General features: G+C 42.9%; 1 protein-coding gene across 3 annotated transcripts in view; it reads right to left on the reverse strand.

Annotated features, from left to right (window-relative positions):
- Positions 1–8,355, reverse strand: part of MTCL3 (MTCL family member 3) — a 55,168-nt gene extending 46,813 nt beyond the window's left edge. The window contains exons 1-4 of one of the 3 annotated variants that reach the window (XM_077902626.1): positions 8,080–8,355; positions 4,915–6,150; positions 4,250–4,474; positions 2,162–2,320 (exon numbers count right to left, since the gene is read on the reverse strand). In XM_077902626.1, coding sequence (XP_077758752.1) covers positions 2,162–2,320; positions 4,250–4,474; positions 4,915–6,051 — 1,521 coding nt within the window. In that variant the 5' untranslated portion in view covers positions 6,052–6,150; positions 8,080–8,355. The remainder of the gene's footprint in view (positions 1–2,161; positions 2,321–4,249; positions 4,475–4,914; positions 6,151–8,079) is intronic. The other 2 variants (XM_077902628.1, XM_077902625.1) reach the window with 2 other exon arrangements.
- Positions 8,356–17,248: the final 8,893 nt, after the last annotated feature.

A 17,248-nucleotide genomic window follows, 5' to 3' on the forward strand; every position in this document is an offset into this window, starting at 1 on the left:
AATTGTGTCCCCTCGATTCTCACATGTTGAAGTCATTACCCCAAGTACTACAGAATGTGACTGTTTTTGGAGATAGGGTCTTTACAGAGACAGTCAATCTACAATGTAAAACCTACGATTAGGTAGGTTCTAATCTACAATGACTGGTGTCTGTGGTAGGGGAAATTTGGAGATAGGCATCAATAGGGAGAATGCAATGTGAATATGATGATAGCCATGTATAAGGCCAGAGGAGAGGCCTGGAACAGATCCTGCCTTCATTGGGAGGAAACACTAACTACACCTTGACTTTAGACTTCCAGCTTCCAGAACTGTGAGAAAATAAATGTCTATTATTTACACCACCCAGTTGGTGGTACTTTGTTATAGCAGCCCTCCCAAACTAACAGAGCTACCTATTCCATTTTTTTTCCTGGAAACTAAGCCTCCATTTTTTGGACACATTTCAACTGTACATTATTGTTTAAGAAACATATTTACATAATCCCATAGTTAATCTCTTAACCTTAGTAAAAAAAAAAATCTGTGCTATTCTTTAAAGACAATGTCCTGGATTTCATGATAAAAGTCATGCTAGCTGCAGAAGATGTTGAGATTCATTAGAATAATATTTTTACAACTGTGTAAACTGAGGCAAGTTAGAAACCTTTTGAGTCACCCAGTTAGTTACTGGTGAAAATAGTCACATGGCTCCCATTTTTCATGTTTTCCTGCCAAGGACACAGCCATTCTTAGGTATTAGCCAAGAATTACATATCATGAAAATGGTTTTGCCCTAAATTGTCATGTTAAAAATGTTTAAAATATAGTAAGTAGAAACTTAGATCACAAAATAGTTTACCCCACTAACACCACTTAACACAAATTCCTGACGTATAGTCTTAATCAGACTTGATATTTTCTCTGTTACATGGTAAATATATTTTTATACCATTTTAAGATAAGCACAGCAATGAAAGGTGCAATATCTTTGGAAAGATATTGGAAAGTCCATGGAAAAGATTAGGATTTTCATTTAAGTTCTGCATATTTAAGCATAGGCAGATGTCCAGAGGACCATGTGTGTATTTGCTAATTTTCAATAATAATTTTCATCAGTTGCACTGTATATTCCCAGGCAGTTTTGAAGAATATTATTTTAATTCAAATTGGTACTTATCACAAAGCTAATTACTTCTTGATCAATCTTTTCTGTTTCTTTTCTCCTTCAATTATTTTGACACTAATTTTGTTCTTTGAGAAAATTTAGGGGAAACATGGTAGAAATTTCAAATACCTGACGTGGAAGAGGACTCTTGACTCTTCTACCCGAAAGGGTAAGAACTAAAGATGAATTGGTCACAGTGACAATGAAATAGATTTCAACTCAAGACAAAGAAGACCTTTAAACAGAGCTATGCTGTTGCAGAACTGGCTACTGCCAAAGATCTTAAAGGTTAGTCATTGATGATGTTCTAAACTTTAAGTCATTTGGGGGTTCTGTCATAAGGAGGGTTCACGCAAAGATTAGATCTGATTCAATTCGATGCGATTCAATCGAATGGTTTTTTGTGGCCTTTTCATCCTAAAAGACTGTGATTCTATGAACTAAGTAGTAATCCCAAGACTAGCTCTTCTTCTTAACATAATGCTTAGTCCTTCATACTCTTGACATCCTTTGTGTTTGGTATAGCTGTGTAGTTTCTTTAACATAAATTTATTTTTAAAGATTTATTTATTTTTAAAAAAGATTTATTTATTTATTTGAGGGGGTTAGGGGCAGATGGAGAGGGAGAAACCCCAGCAGACTCCAGGCTGAGCATGGAGCCTGATGTAGGGCTCGATCTCACAGCCCTGAGATCATGACTGGAGCCAAGAGTTGGCAGCTCAAACGACTGTGCCACTCAGGGGCCCCTCTTTAACATAAATTTAAATGACAGGATGAAACCTCAGTCAGAGCTCATATATATCAAGTTAGAGGCAGAGCTGAGGTCAGTTTTCTTTGTTACTTATTAATTTAGTATGAAATCATGTGTCAGTACTTTGGGTGAGAACAACAAATTATTCTATAATCATTAAAAAAAAACCCACAGAATTATTTCAACAGTCATACAGGTCTGGGGATTCTTTTCTAAAGAACTAAGTATGTATGTAGCATACCACGAGATAATCAAATACTAACCTCCTTCATTTTTTCCAGTTCATTCTGTAAAGCTTGCTTTGCAATCTCAACTTCTATGAGCTGTTGCCTCAGTTTTTCATTTTCATCTTCTGTTGTTGTTCTCTTTTCCTCCACATTTTCCAATTCGTGGTGAAGTCTCACAGATACATCCTTTGCAACCTAAATTAAGGTGTTTTAACAATAATGTGTAATTAATACAATGAATGAGCTAAAGTTATATTCACATTAAAACCTCTAAGAACCAAAAAACCCCCCAAAACTACTAAGAGTCAGTACACAAATAGTTTTCACCATATACCAATAATCTATCTAGATGCTTTACTTGTAAATTTAAATTATTTAACCCTCACAACAATCCCATGATATAGGGACTATTATTGTTGTACTTTATAGATGAGGAAAATAAGTCTCGGAGATATGAAGTAATTAATGTGCTCAAGGTCACACAGCTAACAAGTGGTCAGGTAGTCTGGCTTTCTGTTCCCTTCACCATAGTGTTCAATTGTGTTTATTCATGGGTAGAGACATTTCACATATCTCCTTTAATTCTATAACAAAACTATACATTTCCATTATCACTCAGTTTCAAGACTAGAAAGCAAAGTTTTCATAGATGAGGTATGGGACTTGAATTTTGATCCTACGATGTCATGTGCTTACTTTCAGGAAACATGTCAGTCCTTGAGATTAAGTTTTATTTGTTTTAATTACAGTGTACATTTTTGCCTTTTGCTTTAAGATCATCTTAGAAATTTTAGGGTTTGGAACAACACCCTTTGGTGTAGTATTATGTAGTGGCTCAGGACATAGGCAGTGGTTTTATATGGGGTGTGGAGACAGTCTGGTCACCTATTAGCAGATTTCCAGGGCTGGGGACTGCGCACTGAACTTCTGTAAAAGGTTCAGCTTCTATACAAGATGATGCTATCAATAATCCCAAACTCATAGGTGCCTTATTTATTCTTTTGTCTTGAGCTAACATTTAGATAGATAACTCACTGTTAATACATATAAAAAATGCTTGCCGTGGGGCCTGGGGCATAGTGAGCACACACTCAACAAATGTTAGGAAAGGAAATAAACGGTAATATAATGACTTTCACTAGATGCTTACTCGCAGTTTTCTTTAAAACAAATATAGGATAATTACACTTGATTTTCGTATCTTGATGAAGTTAAAATAATTAAAATGATGTTTGGTTGTCCAAAGGTAATGAAGATAACTTTGGGTTTGCATTGTCAGTGAATCTGCCTACAGTCCATCTGAACTGAACAGACCACACCGACTGGAAAAAAAAAAAGCACTTCAAGGTTACAATTTTTCCACTGGGGGCAAATTCTAAAGGAACAGCTTCACATTAAGAATGAGTTTTTTGGGGGGATCCCTGGGTGGCTCAACGGTTTAGCGCCTGCCTTTGGCCCAGTGTGCGATCCTGGAGTCCCGGGATCGAGTCCGACGTCTGGCTCCCTGCATGGAGCCTGCTTCTCCCCCTGTCTGTGTCTCTGCCTCTCTCTCTCTCTATGTATAAAATAAATAAATAAATAAATAAATAAATAAATAAATAAATAAAATAAATAAATAAATACTGCACTTGCTTTTTCCTTCTCCCAAAAGAGCAGCAAGTTGGACAGATTTCCCTTCAGGGAGTTAGCAAGGTAGGAGGGAGTCCTGGAAGCAGAGGGTTAGGGGGGCCTTGCAGCCAGACACCTGAACTGGAAGATCTTCCCAAAGCTGTTCCTATTCTGGGCTCCAATTCCTCTCCCTCCAGGAGTCTGCACGGAGCTGCTCTCCCCCAGGCCCTTACTTGGAGGGCAGCGTCTGGAGGCCAGAGAGCAACCAGCGCCAGGGCCTGCGCTACCGGAGTCACCCCAAGAAAGCCCCCGAGCTCGCTCCCGGCAGGGCCTTGCCCCGACACGAGAGCCTTCAGCACGCCCCCCCTTCCCTTTCTCCCGCCCAGAACCTGCTAGTTTGCGCTCAGCGCTGCGAAACTCCGCGTGTTTGCGGGTGAGCAGCGAAGGCCGTTCCCCGCGCAGGTCCCACGGCCGCCCGGCCTCGCGCCCCCCGAGACCCCCGCGCCCCCCGCGCACCTTGAGGTCCTGCTCCAGGCTGCGCAACAGCTCCCCGTCGATCTCCCCGGTCTGCGCGTAGCGGAGCCTTTTGCGCTCGGCTTTGCGGAGGCGGTACTGCAGGATCCGGCAGTTTTTGTTGGCTCTCTCCAACTCGTGGCGCATTTCCTGCAGTTGACAGGCATCCTCCTCGAAGAAAGTGTCCCTCATCTCGTCCATCTCGGTCCTCAGCTCGTCGATCTCGTTCTGAGGCGGGGACAGGCCGCGGGTCGGAATTACCCTGGCTCCCCACCCCCGGGGGCGCGCACCGCAGACACCCCATCCCGACTCCAGATTCCGTCTTATTGCCCCCCTCCGTAAGGCAGGAGCGACGGAGCTGAATGAAGAAGCAACTGGAAGAACGGGCCTCCCCCAGCTCCCCTACGCTGCCCCTGTCCGTGAAAAAGTGGGACAAGCCATCGTAATTAGAGAAACGAAGGCCCAGGTCTGGATTTAAATGCAAACCTAAGGCTGCTAATCTTGGGCTGCTTTAGATCTAGGAGAGGCCTAGGAGCCACCCCCCGCCCCGCGCGCCCCTTCCCTCCGCAAGGCTCCCTAGCAGGTGCACAGCCCGTCACCCTCGCGGACACGCCCTAACCCTCCCAGGCCCCCGCCTCCCCTCCCCCACGCGCCCCCCCACTTCTCACCTTGAGAGTCTCGTTCTCCTCCCGCAGCTTCTCCATCTCCTCCTGCATCTCCTCCTGCTCCTGGAGCTGCTGCGGGTGCGGCTGCGACGCCGGAGGCGCGGCCGCCTGCATGCCCCCTCCGCCGGCGCTGCCCTCGGCGCTCTGCTGGGGGCCCTCGGCGGCCGCCGCCATCGGGGACACGGCGGGGGCGGCGGGAGGCTCGCAAGGGGCAGGGGCGCCGGCCCCCGGGGAGCCGCGGCCGCCGTTCTTGGCCGCCGCCGCCGCCGCCGCCGCCCGCTCCTTCTTGAGATGGAACTGGATGAGCTCAGACTGCAGGCATCCTTCCTTCCAGTAGCCCCCCCCGCCGCCGCCGCCGCCGCCCCCCACTGCCCCGCTTCCGGGGTTCCTGCCGCCGGGGCCCGCCGCTCTGCCCGCGGACGCGGATGGAGAAGGGGGGGCCCCCTCCCCGCCGCCGGCGCCCCTCTGCTGAGCGCGCACGCCGCGCCCTCGCCAGCCCCTGGGCGGCGGCGGCTGCGGAGCGCCCCCCTCCCTCTCCCCGGAGCCGCCGCCGGCTCCTCCTCCTTCCGCACCCCCTCCTCCTCCTTCCCCGAGTGGAGGGGGTTCCCCGAGTCTGGCGGACACGGGCTCTAGCTCCCGGGATGGCTCCTCCGACGGGCCAGGCCTCCTACCGCCCACCGGGGCCAGGGTCGCCGCGGGGGCCGCTTCAGCACCAGCCGCGGGGTGGACAGCTCCCGGCGCGGCCCCTTTGGGCGCCAGGGGCGCAGCCTTCTCCGCCCCGCCTCCGCTTCCTCCTCCTCCTCCTCCTCCTCCTCCTCCTCCTCCTCCTCCTCCTCCTCCTCCTCGGCCGCCGGGCGGAGGCCCAGAGCGGCTCCCGGGCTTGCTGCCCTGCTGCTGCTGCTGCTGCTGCTGTTGCAGCTGCAGCTGCCGAACCGAATTGAGCTTCGTGCCGGCCCCCACGGGGGACCGGGTGGTCGCGGTCGTCTGTCGGGCCGAATTGTCCCTGAGTCTGGCAGGTGATTGAGCACGCTGCTGTTTTCGGCTGCTGCCCTCTGGGTGCAGTCGAGCCTCCGTGGCAGAGCTGGCGGCAGAAGCTGTGGCTGCAGCAGGGCCAGCGCCCCCCGTTGGTGGCTGACTCATGGCAGTCTGGGAGGGGTCTACGGATGAGGTTTTGAATGGTCCGTCACCAGATCATCCTCTGCCCTCCGCAAGTCCGCCAACCTTCCTTTCTAATCTGGGCTAGAAACAAAAGGGAAGCACACACATGTCTGCATGGTTACAGAGCAAAGGGTGATTGCCCCATAAAAGAGAAGCCTGGGGTGGGGGGAGGGGTGGAACAAAAAGATGGGAAAAGCGCTCAGTTAGAAGCCTTGAGTTTAGAAATAGGATGCAGAATAGTCGATTCTCATTCTGCCCAGGGAGGCACCATCTCCCTCTCGCTCCATCTCAGGAAAATGATGATGATCCGAAAGCAGCTGAACCTAACATTCTCAAGGTAACAGGTTCTGGCAGTGGTGAGATATGGGTCAGAACGGAATGGATGGGAAGGGAGATTTAAAAGCAAAAGCAAAAACAAACAAACAAAAAAAAGATGAGGGGATAAAGTCAGGAAGAAGCTTCAGAAGGAAAAGGAGAGGTCCACATGCTGGAGTTGACCACCCTGCTTTTTCAACTTTGGTTTTCCTCCTTATTCAATCCACATTTTAAAGCCTAGTCCAGTAGAGAACGTTTTATTTAATTACTATTCTCAACGAGGGGAAAAGAGTTATGAGGTAGGTTCCTAGAGGAAATCTGCTGTGCATACATGGTCCTTTCCTCAGCTCTAACTCTTAATTGTTGTTCTTGGTATGAGAAATGCACCCATTTTCCTTTAGACTAGGACTACAATAAAAGTAATGAATGACTTTAAGTCAGGTTCAGTTTCAAGAAAGTGATGGTATTCAGAATCATCTATATGGTTTAGTTACTAGTAACCTGAAATCCAAGCTTTGGTAAATAATTTAAAAAAGAACACATTTGGAGAAGTTTATCTGCACAATTTCTTAAAGTATAGGGTGCTGACTTCTGCACTTATCCAAATTTTATAGTTCTGGTAAGTCATTTCAGTGTTAAGGGTAATTGCCCGGTAGAAAATATTTTCACTCTCAAACACCTTATTACATGGCATATGGCATGGGAAAAGTTTATATGATTGGTTAAGTTGTACTCTTAAAGTGCCCAGTTCCTCCCGTGGAGCCAAATTCTAAGACAGAATGAGCATGCTCCCGGAAACCTGGTGCATCCTCCCGCATGGTGGCAAGATAAGCCTCTATTGTGTATTTTTTCCAAGATAAATCCATCACCAGCTTTTGAAATCTGGAAAGTGGCAAGCCATTGCCTCCTGGGTTCTTCTTCCTCGTGATCCAGCCACCTAGCCAGCCAGCTAGTCAGTTTGGTGCTTTTTTTCCTTACAGCTATCATCCCTCCCTAAAGCACTGAAAAGCTATGACTATGCAGAAAGTTGTGCTTTAAAAAAAAAAAAAAATGCCTCCTATCAGGAGAGGAGATGTTTGCCAGTCATGTCACCAGCATTATTCCTGTTACTGTGTATTTTTAAGTATCATAACTTAGTGAACATGCAGCAAGCCAGCCCTCATTTTATGAAGAAATACTCCCGGAAGCGTCCTTCTCCACCTGCCTTTGTCTTTTCAGGATCTCCCTCCGACTCAGTTTGAAAAATAATAGTAAACAAAGAAGCCACTAAGGGGGGAAAGTCATTCACCAACTTATTTTCTGCACGTTCTCCAGAGCCACACGCGCCTAGGACCCGTGGCCTAGTTGCACAGCCTGGGTCACACCAGCGTGGACCGCCTAAGCCAGCTGCATCGCCAATGCAACCTTAGTTTTGGTTTGAATCAGGCATAAGCACTCCGGAGCTGAGAACACCTGACACCGTTTGCCCCGGCCCCCAGGCAGCTGTACCCCAGGAGTCCAAGGGACCAGGGCTGTCACGTGGTTCTCACAAAGTGACAGGATGCTGGGCCCCTTCAAGGCATCCCCCGTAGGACCCGCCAGGCCAAGCAACCCCGCACGGACACAGAGCAACCATTTCGACCTCCCGCTCCACCTGCCCACCGACCCTCCCCACGGCGCACACCCTCCCTCTAGGAATCCCGAAGAACTGCTCACTTCTCGGCGGACGCGGCGATTGCAAGTTGGTGCAAGTCAGCAGCGCTTCCCTCCGGATCCGCCGGCGGCCTCGGGCTTCCCCTTGACGTCTCGCAAAGGCAAGGAGGAGTGTGACTCCGGAGGAGGGCGAGCGACTCTGCGGCCGGCCGAGCAGGACTTGGGGCGCGCTCGGCCTCTCGCCCCAGCTCCGCGCCCACTCGCTTTCTGCAGACAAAGGCGCGAACGTGCAGGCGCTGCGGCCCCCGGGCCTGGGGTACCGAGCGGTGCCCGGCGCTGCCCGGGGTGGGGGGGGCGCGCGCCTGGGGGGCGGACCTCAGGGGAGCAGGTGGGGGCGGGATCGCAGGGGAGCAGGGCGGGGCCGGGGAGGGCCTGGGATGGAGCAGCCGGGCGGCCCCCGGGTACCCGGCCGGGCGCGCGCCTGCGGGGCCGACCTCACCCGCCCGGGCTGGGGATGGGGGGCGGGGGGATCGCAGGGGAGCAGGGAGAGGGGCCTGGGATGGAGCAGCCGGGCGGACCCCGGGTACCCGGCGGGGCGCGCGCCTGCAGGACCGACCTCACCCGCCCGGGCTGGGTCGGGGCGCTGGGGAGCAGGGCGGGGCGGGTCCGGGGAGGGGGAGGGGCCCGGAGGCCGCAGCCACGCCCGAGATGCGGAGGGGCCCCCGCTGGGCCGAGGACTCCCGAAGCGTGGGTCTCGCTCGGCAGAGCTGGGTCCCGGGCGGCTGAGCGCCCTTGGGGGGGGGCGGGGGCCCGGGAGGGGGGCGTATCCCAGCAGCCGGTTCCGGGCGTGACGCGCGCTCCCGGGGCGGCGGCGGGGAGCGGGCGGGCGGCTGCTCGCCTCGTCTTTGTTCGCTCACTTTGATCCCGGGAGCTGCCCACGCGCCCCCCCGCCCCGGAGCCCGGGCGGAGTCAGCCGGCGCCGCTGCCCCGCCCCCCCCCCCCCCCCCCCCGCCCCGCGGACAAAGGGCCTGGCGGGGCCGCTCCGAGGCCGCCCTGCGGGGCTGGGGGCGGCGGTGCCAGGGGAGGGGGTGGGGCGCAAACGAAGGAAAGCAGAACCTATGCCTCTACAAGGGACGCCAATCCATACTGTTCCACAGTAAAATTTTAAAAATGCGACTGCAAAATTCTTTTTCCTTCCATTTTTTTTTTTTTTTTTTTTAAGGGGGGTGGTAGGAGGATCTTCCTTGTGTCTCAAAGAATTTCCTGGGTGAACTTCAAGATGAGAATACAAGTAAACACTACTTTAGAAAGGGTATTTTTGTTTTGTTTTGTTTTAAGATTTTCTCAAATTAGTATGTAGTTTCGTCGATAAAAGGAGGTCAATATATTGAACTAAGTTTTTTTTTTTTTTATGCAGACATGAGTTTTAGTGTGAAAGATTTTATGTTCTGAGCGTGACATCTTGCTTTAAAAATGAAATAAACAGGGATCCCTGGGTGGCGCAGCGGTTTGGCGCCTGCCTTTGGCCCAGGGCGCGATCCTGGAGACCCGGGATCGAATCCCACGTCGGGCTCCCGGTGCATGGAGCCTGCTTCTCCCTCTGCCTGTGTCTCTGCCTCTCTCTCTCTGTGTGACTATCATGAATAAATAAATAAAATCTAAAAAAAAAAAATAAAAAAAAAATAAACACAGTTGAGGAGTAGTTTGCATACAAGCAACATGATTACAGCAGAATAAAAAGATGTTTAAGCCCTGGTAATTAGGAGCTCTAGCGATCTGTAAGGCAAATACTGTATCACGACAAAAACCTCCACACTCACCTGCTCCAGAACAGGGAAGCGCTAGCCCAGCGCCCGGCACTGTCCAAGGTGCTAGGTATGCGAAGATGAAACAGGACCTGCTTCCTATCCGGGGAGGCCCAAGCATATTGAAGGGACTTGGGATAATTTCCATACGATCCTTTACATACTTTTTGAAAGTGGAAATGTGGTATCTGTGCCATCTATCGTGAATAGCTCAGACCTCGACTAGGCTACAAAAATTAAGGCAAAAAAAAGCAAAGTATAATCACAACTTATTTAGCATGTATATCAGATGGTTTGTCATCATGTACCCACACTTGAATTGTAATTTCCTTAAGGAATACCAATATCCACAGGTCCCATTCAACTTACGTGGATAAATTGGATAAAAATAGTTTTTCAGATTAATCTTTACAAATAAAATAATGATATTACAGAGTCTATGGACATAAAATGTATCTGGTCCTGCTTCTCTAAGAACTTGTACTCTGTTCAGTCATCAGTATTTCAGGTTTTTTCCCTAAGGTAGTATTATTTATTTCAGTGTAATTAGTAGCTTAAAAAGTCTAATAAAAACCAAGAATTTATTATCATGCATGCTTAAATCAAGTAGTCAATGTGCTTAAATGTGTCATTTCATAATTTAGTATTAGCAATTTCAAGGTTGAAGACTACTAATAAAGAATAAGAATGAGCAATGTCAAGATGCTTCTCTACTTATGTAAATTTGCCATAAAAAGAACTTTTGAACTCGAAGTTTATTCTTTGTTAGTTAAAATTATATTTATTCAATTAAGCTAACCCCAAAGATGACTATTCAAAGGTTTTTGTCAGAATTTAGAAAGGCTTCAGTATTATTTTTACTGTGTTTCAGGAGGAGACAGGCCAACTGACATTTTAATTCTGTAATTGAATTGTCCATTCTGTAGCACAGTACCATGTGCATCTTCAATCAAGGGAAGAAGGCTAAAGTCTCAATTTCAAAGTCCTTAAGAAATACATAGCTTAAAATATCTGTCCTCTGATTCTCAAGACTTTAACTATATAAAGGTATCTTTATATAGCTTTACAGTTTGCAGGACCCTTTCATTTTGTATGCTTAAAATACTGTGAAGTAGATACTATTTTCTCCACTTAAAACATGGAGTAACTCAGTTTGGGATGGTAAATGACTTTATTTAAGTTAAATTTCCAATCAGAACTTGAATTTGGATCCTCTCTTACATCAAGTCTCCTTTTTATATTTTTCCCACATAACTCTTTTTCATACCAGGACTTAAAAAAAAAATGAAGGCTGATTTTATATCCTAGTCTGATCTTTTCACCGAGGCACATACTATGTACATCTGGAGGTAACACTATCAACTAAAACTTCATGTGACTTTTTTCTCTCTTGTCCAAATGGTATTGAGTTTTATTTTATTTTTCTTTTACTGAAGAAAACTATGTTCTATATCTGTCTTTTTAATGACTTAACACTAGGTTCTTCATTGCTTAATCTTTTCCCTTCTCTTCTATATCCATTTTTTTTCTTTCAAAATATTTCTTAGCCTTGTCTTTTTTTAAATCTTCTGTGTAATCAATACCAAAATCCAGAACATAATTCTGTTTAGACTATTGCAAATTCGTCCTATATCAAATAGGTTCTTTCTGCCCAATCCACACTGTTTAATGCAGCCTGTTTATACCTTTATTAAGCAAAATTTTCCTCATATCACTCTGCTTACAATCACTGCATCATGTCCAAACTTTTCTTCCTAGGCTTCAAAGAATTGCACTGTCCCCATCCTATACCAAAATGTACTTCTAATATTTCGCCACACATACTCCCTTCCTTCTTGGATGGATTGTCTCTTTGCCCTTTTAGCATCTAGGGCTCATTCTGCTTGTGTACTTTTCTTCCTGCTATTTTCCATACTTAGCATGTCTGTCTTCCTTTTCTGTTCAAAAGCAACCCTTAAGGCTCACCTTAAGTTTCAAATTCTTCTGTCATGTGAACTTAGGCAAGTTATTTAAGCTTTCTGAGCCTCTGTATTTTTCCCACTCATTCATTCATTTATCTATATATGGAACATATATTGTTGACTTCATGTACCTAATTTATGTGATGTCTATTATTATAAAATGATGAAGATAATTCTTATTGCCATGCATGGGATATGTGCTAATCATCACAAATTATCAGTGATAATTACTATGTGCCTGGCACTTGTGATCTACCAGTAAATGTTAACTAGTATTGTCACAGTTCATATTTCAGGAATATTATTACATTAGTTTACACCAAATTCTCCCATTCTTGAATGGGATTCTTGAATTTCTATAGAACTAATAAATAATGTCGCATATTAGAAATACTTGGTTACTCTTGGATTATTTTATAATTGCCCATTCAAGCTAATGTAACACTATTTGTTAACTGCACTTCAATTAAAATTAATTTTAAATATGATAAATATTTTCAAATAATACTCTTGTATCTCTAGCAGGTAGTCAGAACAGGGGCTGGCTTTTTATTGGTAGACTTCAGCTGACAGAGAAAACCTGATACTTGCAGATCCATCCTCTGTTTTTAGAGAGTAATTTAGCTTGGAGATCTGCCATTGTCTTGACCTTTACTCACATATGTATGTAGTCACAAGCCACACTTATTCTCTGGATTACATTTTAGATAATGATTTATGAATCAGAGGCCCCTTGGGTTGTAAATATCATGATTCATTTTTTTATGTCTATGCAGACTACCCAAACCATATTATATGTTGTCTTTAGCCTAATATCTATTCTACAATTTCTCAAAGTAAATGTACATATTTTGTGACTTAACACTGTGACCCAAAACTAGTAGTTAATTCATATATTGGATTCAGGCTGCTTTGTGAAAGGCATAAATTGTACTGTACTATGAATGCTTTAGTCACTCATGCATTTGCTGTTGTGTAAGTTTGCAGTTGGGTATTGCATAGCCAAAATTCTATAAATGTTCATGAATATTCACCCTTGGTAATTCAAGCCACTGTCTAGGTACTCATCATAGCCAAAATGCTGTCAGATATTTGATTTCAATTTAGTCCCATCTTCCATCTTAATCTTATTGGAAAATTTTAACAAGTCTGCTAGTTATTATGTAAATCCCATATGTATATATGTATATATATATATATACACACACACATGATTACCATTAAATTTATTCTAATATCAAAATTGTCAATTTTTTATACCAGTGTTTTAATAACGCTTTATATCACCTCCAGTCCTCCTTCATCAATAATTAAACTGAGCTAAATTTAAGTATAGTAGGCTAATTTTCATTATGCCAGACCAACAAGAATGGCATCCTAAGTTACCATGTACTTCACTAGGAAATTTTAACACAGGTTTTTCATGTCTACCTGCTACCTTCCCCCGTGCTGTTTTAAAACAGTATCTAAGGGTCCTCCTCTGTATGGACATACTCAAGCAAATATGCTAATGGTAAATGGTTCTGTTCATTTTTTTTATATTATTGTATGCCTGACTACTTGTTAAATAAGCTACAAGAGCAATATTTTGTAGAATTAATAGAAAAATGAGCAAAATGACACCTATATTTTAATTCTAATATCCTGTATTTTTATTGTTCTTAAATATTGGTGAGGTTTTTATTTAAATTTAACTAGTCACTAAAGTTTTGGATATTATAATATGCTATGCAAAGATCATCAGGGTGTTCTTTTTAAAAAGATTTTATATATTTATTTGAATAGGAGGAGAAGGGGCAGAGAGAAAAAATCCAAAGCAGACTCTGCACTGAGAGTGGAGTCTAATGTGGGGCTGCATCCCCAGCTGTGAGATCATAACTTGAGCCGAAATCAAGTGTTGGACCTTAACTGACTGAGCCACCCAGGCACCTCCAGGGTACTCTTTTATCTGATGATCCTGGATTACTTGACTTTATCTATTCTTCACTCACTGATATTTATTGTATGTAGGTGTTCACTCACAAATACTCAATTTAAGATAATCTGAAGACGGTTTATTTACAATGGGACTATTTATGAGATATAGATTGGATAGAGGAGAAACTACAGTGGATACTTCAATAACTTGGGGTTAAGGGGGAGGAGCTATCAGCACTTTGTTTAAAAAGGAGAAGAAGGAGGAGGAGGAGGAAGAGGAGAAAGGGAAGAAGAAGAAAAACACGACACCACTGGCAATAATATTAAAAAAGATGAGGGGACAGAGTGGTCATTGGAACCCAGAAAAAGAAATTTGTATAGAGCATGACACTTGAGAACAGTGATTTTCTATTGGCTGATATAGTCAGTTCAAGATGACCTCCTTGCCCTCCCTGCCTCTAGTCTCCTACTGTGGCTCTCCGTTGGTTGATCCAATTCAATCCAGAGGCCTATGGAAATATTAGATGTGACCCACTCAGGCCAGCATAGTGGTTGAAGAACAAATTTGAAGGAGTTAAATATAAGATGTCCAGCACAGAATGAACTAAATCAGACACAGAAAGACAAATACCGATATAATTGCACTTGTATATGGAATCTAAAAAACAAAACAAACAGACAAACCAGAAATTGAGTCATAAATATAGAGAACGAACTGGTGGTTGCAGAGGGGAGAGGATAGGGGAATAGGCAAAATAGGTGAATAGGATTAAGAGGTATAAACTTCTGGTTGTAAAATAAATAAGTCACAAGGATGAAATGTACAGCATTGGGAATATAGTCAATGATATTGTAATAATTTTGTATGGTAACAGATGGTATCTACACTCAACATTGGGAAGATTTTGTTATGTATGTAATTGTTGAATCAATATGTTGTACACATGAAATGAATCTAATGTTATATGTGAGCCATACCTCAATGAAAATTAAAAAGATATTTCACACAATAAACAATATGATCAATAACTCAGACTTGTAAAATCACTATGTTTCTCACAAATTTATGTTCATGTATGATAGAGATCTTAAAATTTCTATTTTCAGAAAAAGCATACATTTTTGAGATTTTTTTCAGTACTGATAATGAATTTTCTATATGGGCATTTTTATTGGATTTCATTAGTCAACTGAAGGGATTATCATTTTTATGATATTAATTTTACCTCCACTTTAACATGGTACATCTTTTTATTTAATTAGATGGTCTTTCTGAATATGAATAATTTTTTTTTGTTTTCTCAGAGAGCTTCTATATCCTATGTTAGATTTGTTCCCAAGTAATTGCTATTTTTATGCTATTGTTAATAGTGTCTTCTTTTTAAGCGCATTTCTCAAAGCTTTTATTTAAATTCCAGTTAGTTAACCTGGAACATATTCCAGGTGCGCAATACAGTGATTCAACAGTTCCATACAACACCTGATGCTCATCTCAACAAATGCTCCTTAATCCCCATCACCTATTTAACCCATCCATCCATCCAGGTCCCTTCTGGTAACCATCAGTTTATTCTCTGTAGTTAAGAGTCTGAGTGTTTCTTGGTTAGCCTCTATCTCTATCTGTCTGTCTGTCTCTTTTTCACCTATGCTCATCTGTTTTTTTTCTTATATTCCACATATGAATGAAATCCTATGGTATTTGTCTTTCTCTGATTGGATTATTTTGCTTAGCATAATACTCTCTAGCTCCATCCATAAGCACATTTTTAAATTGCATGTTGTTAATGTATAGAATGGCAACGGACTTGTGTATAATGACCTTATATGTATGCATACATCTTGCGGTATTCTATCATTTCCATTTTTTTTTTGTAAAATTGTGTTTTAGGTAAATAATTATGTCATGTAAAAATAATGATATTAATTTTCTTCTTTCCAATTCTTTGCCTTAAATTTATTTTTCTCATCTTATGATACTGGCTAGGACTTCTGGTACAATATTGAACAGAAATAGTGATAATAAAATATTACTAAATTAAGAATAAATGAGAAAATTCTCATCTAGAGAATGTATCCACAAAAATTATCTATAGCAAACAGCGTACTAAATGATTTATTAAAAACATTTCATTTGGGAAATTAGAACCAAGACACGAAAGACTACTATCACTATTTTTATTCAGTATTGTCCTAGAGGTTTTACAGTAAAATAAGAAAAGAAAATTTTAGATTAAGAATTGTAATGGAGGGGCGCCTGGGTGGCTTAGTTGGTTGAGCATCTGACTTTAATTTTAGCTCAGGTCATGATCTTGCGGTCATGAGATCAAGCCCCACGTCAGCCTCGCACTTGGCTCAGGCTTGCTTGAGATTCTCTCTCTCCTTCTGCCCCTCCCACTGCTCATGCTCTCTCTTTTTCTAAATAAATGGATAAATCTTTTAAAAAAAAGCAAAATAATCATTTTTGTTGATATGATGATTATTATTATTGACCCCCCAAATGCCCTAAAGAATGCAGATAAACTAGTGATACTAAATTTAGGAAAGATTGTTGTGCAATAAAAGAATCAATTTATAAGGCATGTCATTATACCAAATACAAACACTTTAAATATATTACTTAAAGAGATGTGTATTATAACCACAAAATAGTTATGTGTATTAATAAATAAAATAAAAAATATATATCTTTTTGAAGAAGATGATAAACTCTTATTCAGAAAAATTAAATAAGGCCTAAGTCAAGTAAGAGATGGACATTAATAAATGTTGGTAGGAGGGTTCAGTTTCCTAAGCATTTTTTTCTAATGGATTAATAGAGAATTAATCATTTTATTATACTTCAGAAATTGCCAACCAAAATTCAAATATTTATTTTTTGAACTTTAGTAATTTGATTCTTAAATGTGAAGTGTCAGAGTCAAGAGTAACCATGACACAAAGTGAGTTAACATACCCTATGAGATGTTGATATTTAAACTTTAATACTTAGTATACTATTGGCTCAGGGGTAGAGAAACTAGAGAAACAGAGTTGGTAAGTAACAGAGGTGGTGTTCAAGTCAGAAGGAAAATGATGGATTATTCAATAAATGGTACTAAGACAAATGCAAAGTCTATGGAAATAAAACAAATCGGATCACCATATTGGCTCATAGACAGAAACCACCTGACAATGGATTTATTACTAAAATATGAAAGGCAATACCTTAGAACTTTTAAGAGAAAGTTTAGAAGACTATATTTTTTTAGTCTGGGATGAAGGATTAAAAAAATTAGATTCAAAAAGTACATAGCATAAATGGGAATATTTGTACATTAGAATTTATTAAACATAATTTCTGTTCATCAAAAAGATAATGTGAAAGAAAGAGTTAAAAAGTAAGTCACAAGAGTCTCAAATATATGACAAAAAAAGATTAGCATCCAGAATATCTCAAGGTGTTCCTCTAATAAAATAAAAAAGATTTACAGCTCAATAGGAAAAAAAATGGTCAAAAGACACAAATAAGCAATCACAGAAGAGCAACATGAAGGGCCCATAAACATAGAA

Source organism: Canis aureus, chromosome 1 (assembly GCF_053574225.1).
Source record: "Canis aureus isolate CA01 chromosome 1, VMU_Caureus_v.1.0, whole genome shotgun sequence".
In the NCBI taxonomy this organism is placed as follows: domain Eukaryota; kingdom Metazoa; phylum Chordata; class Mammalia; order Carnivora; family Canidae; genus Canis; species Canis aureus.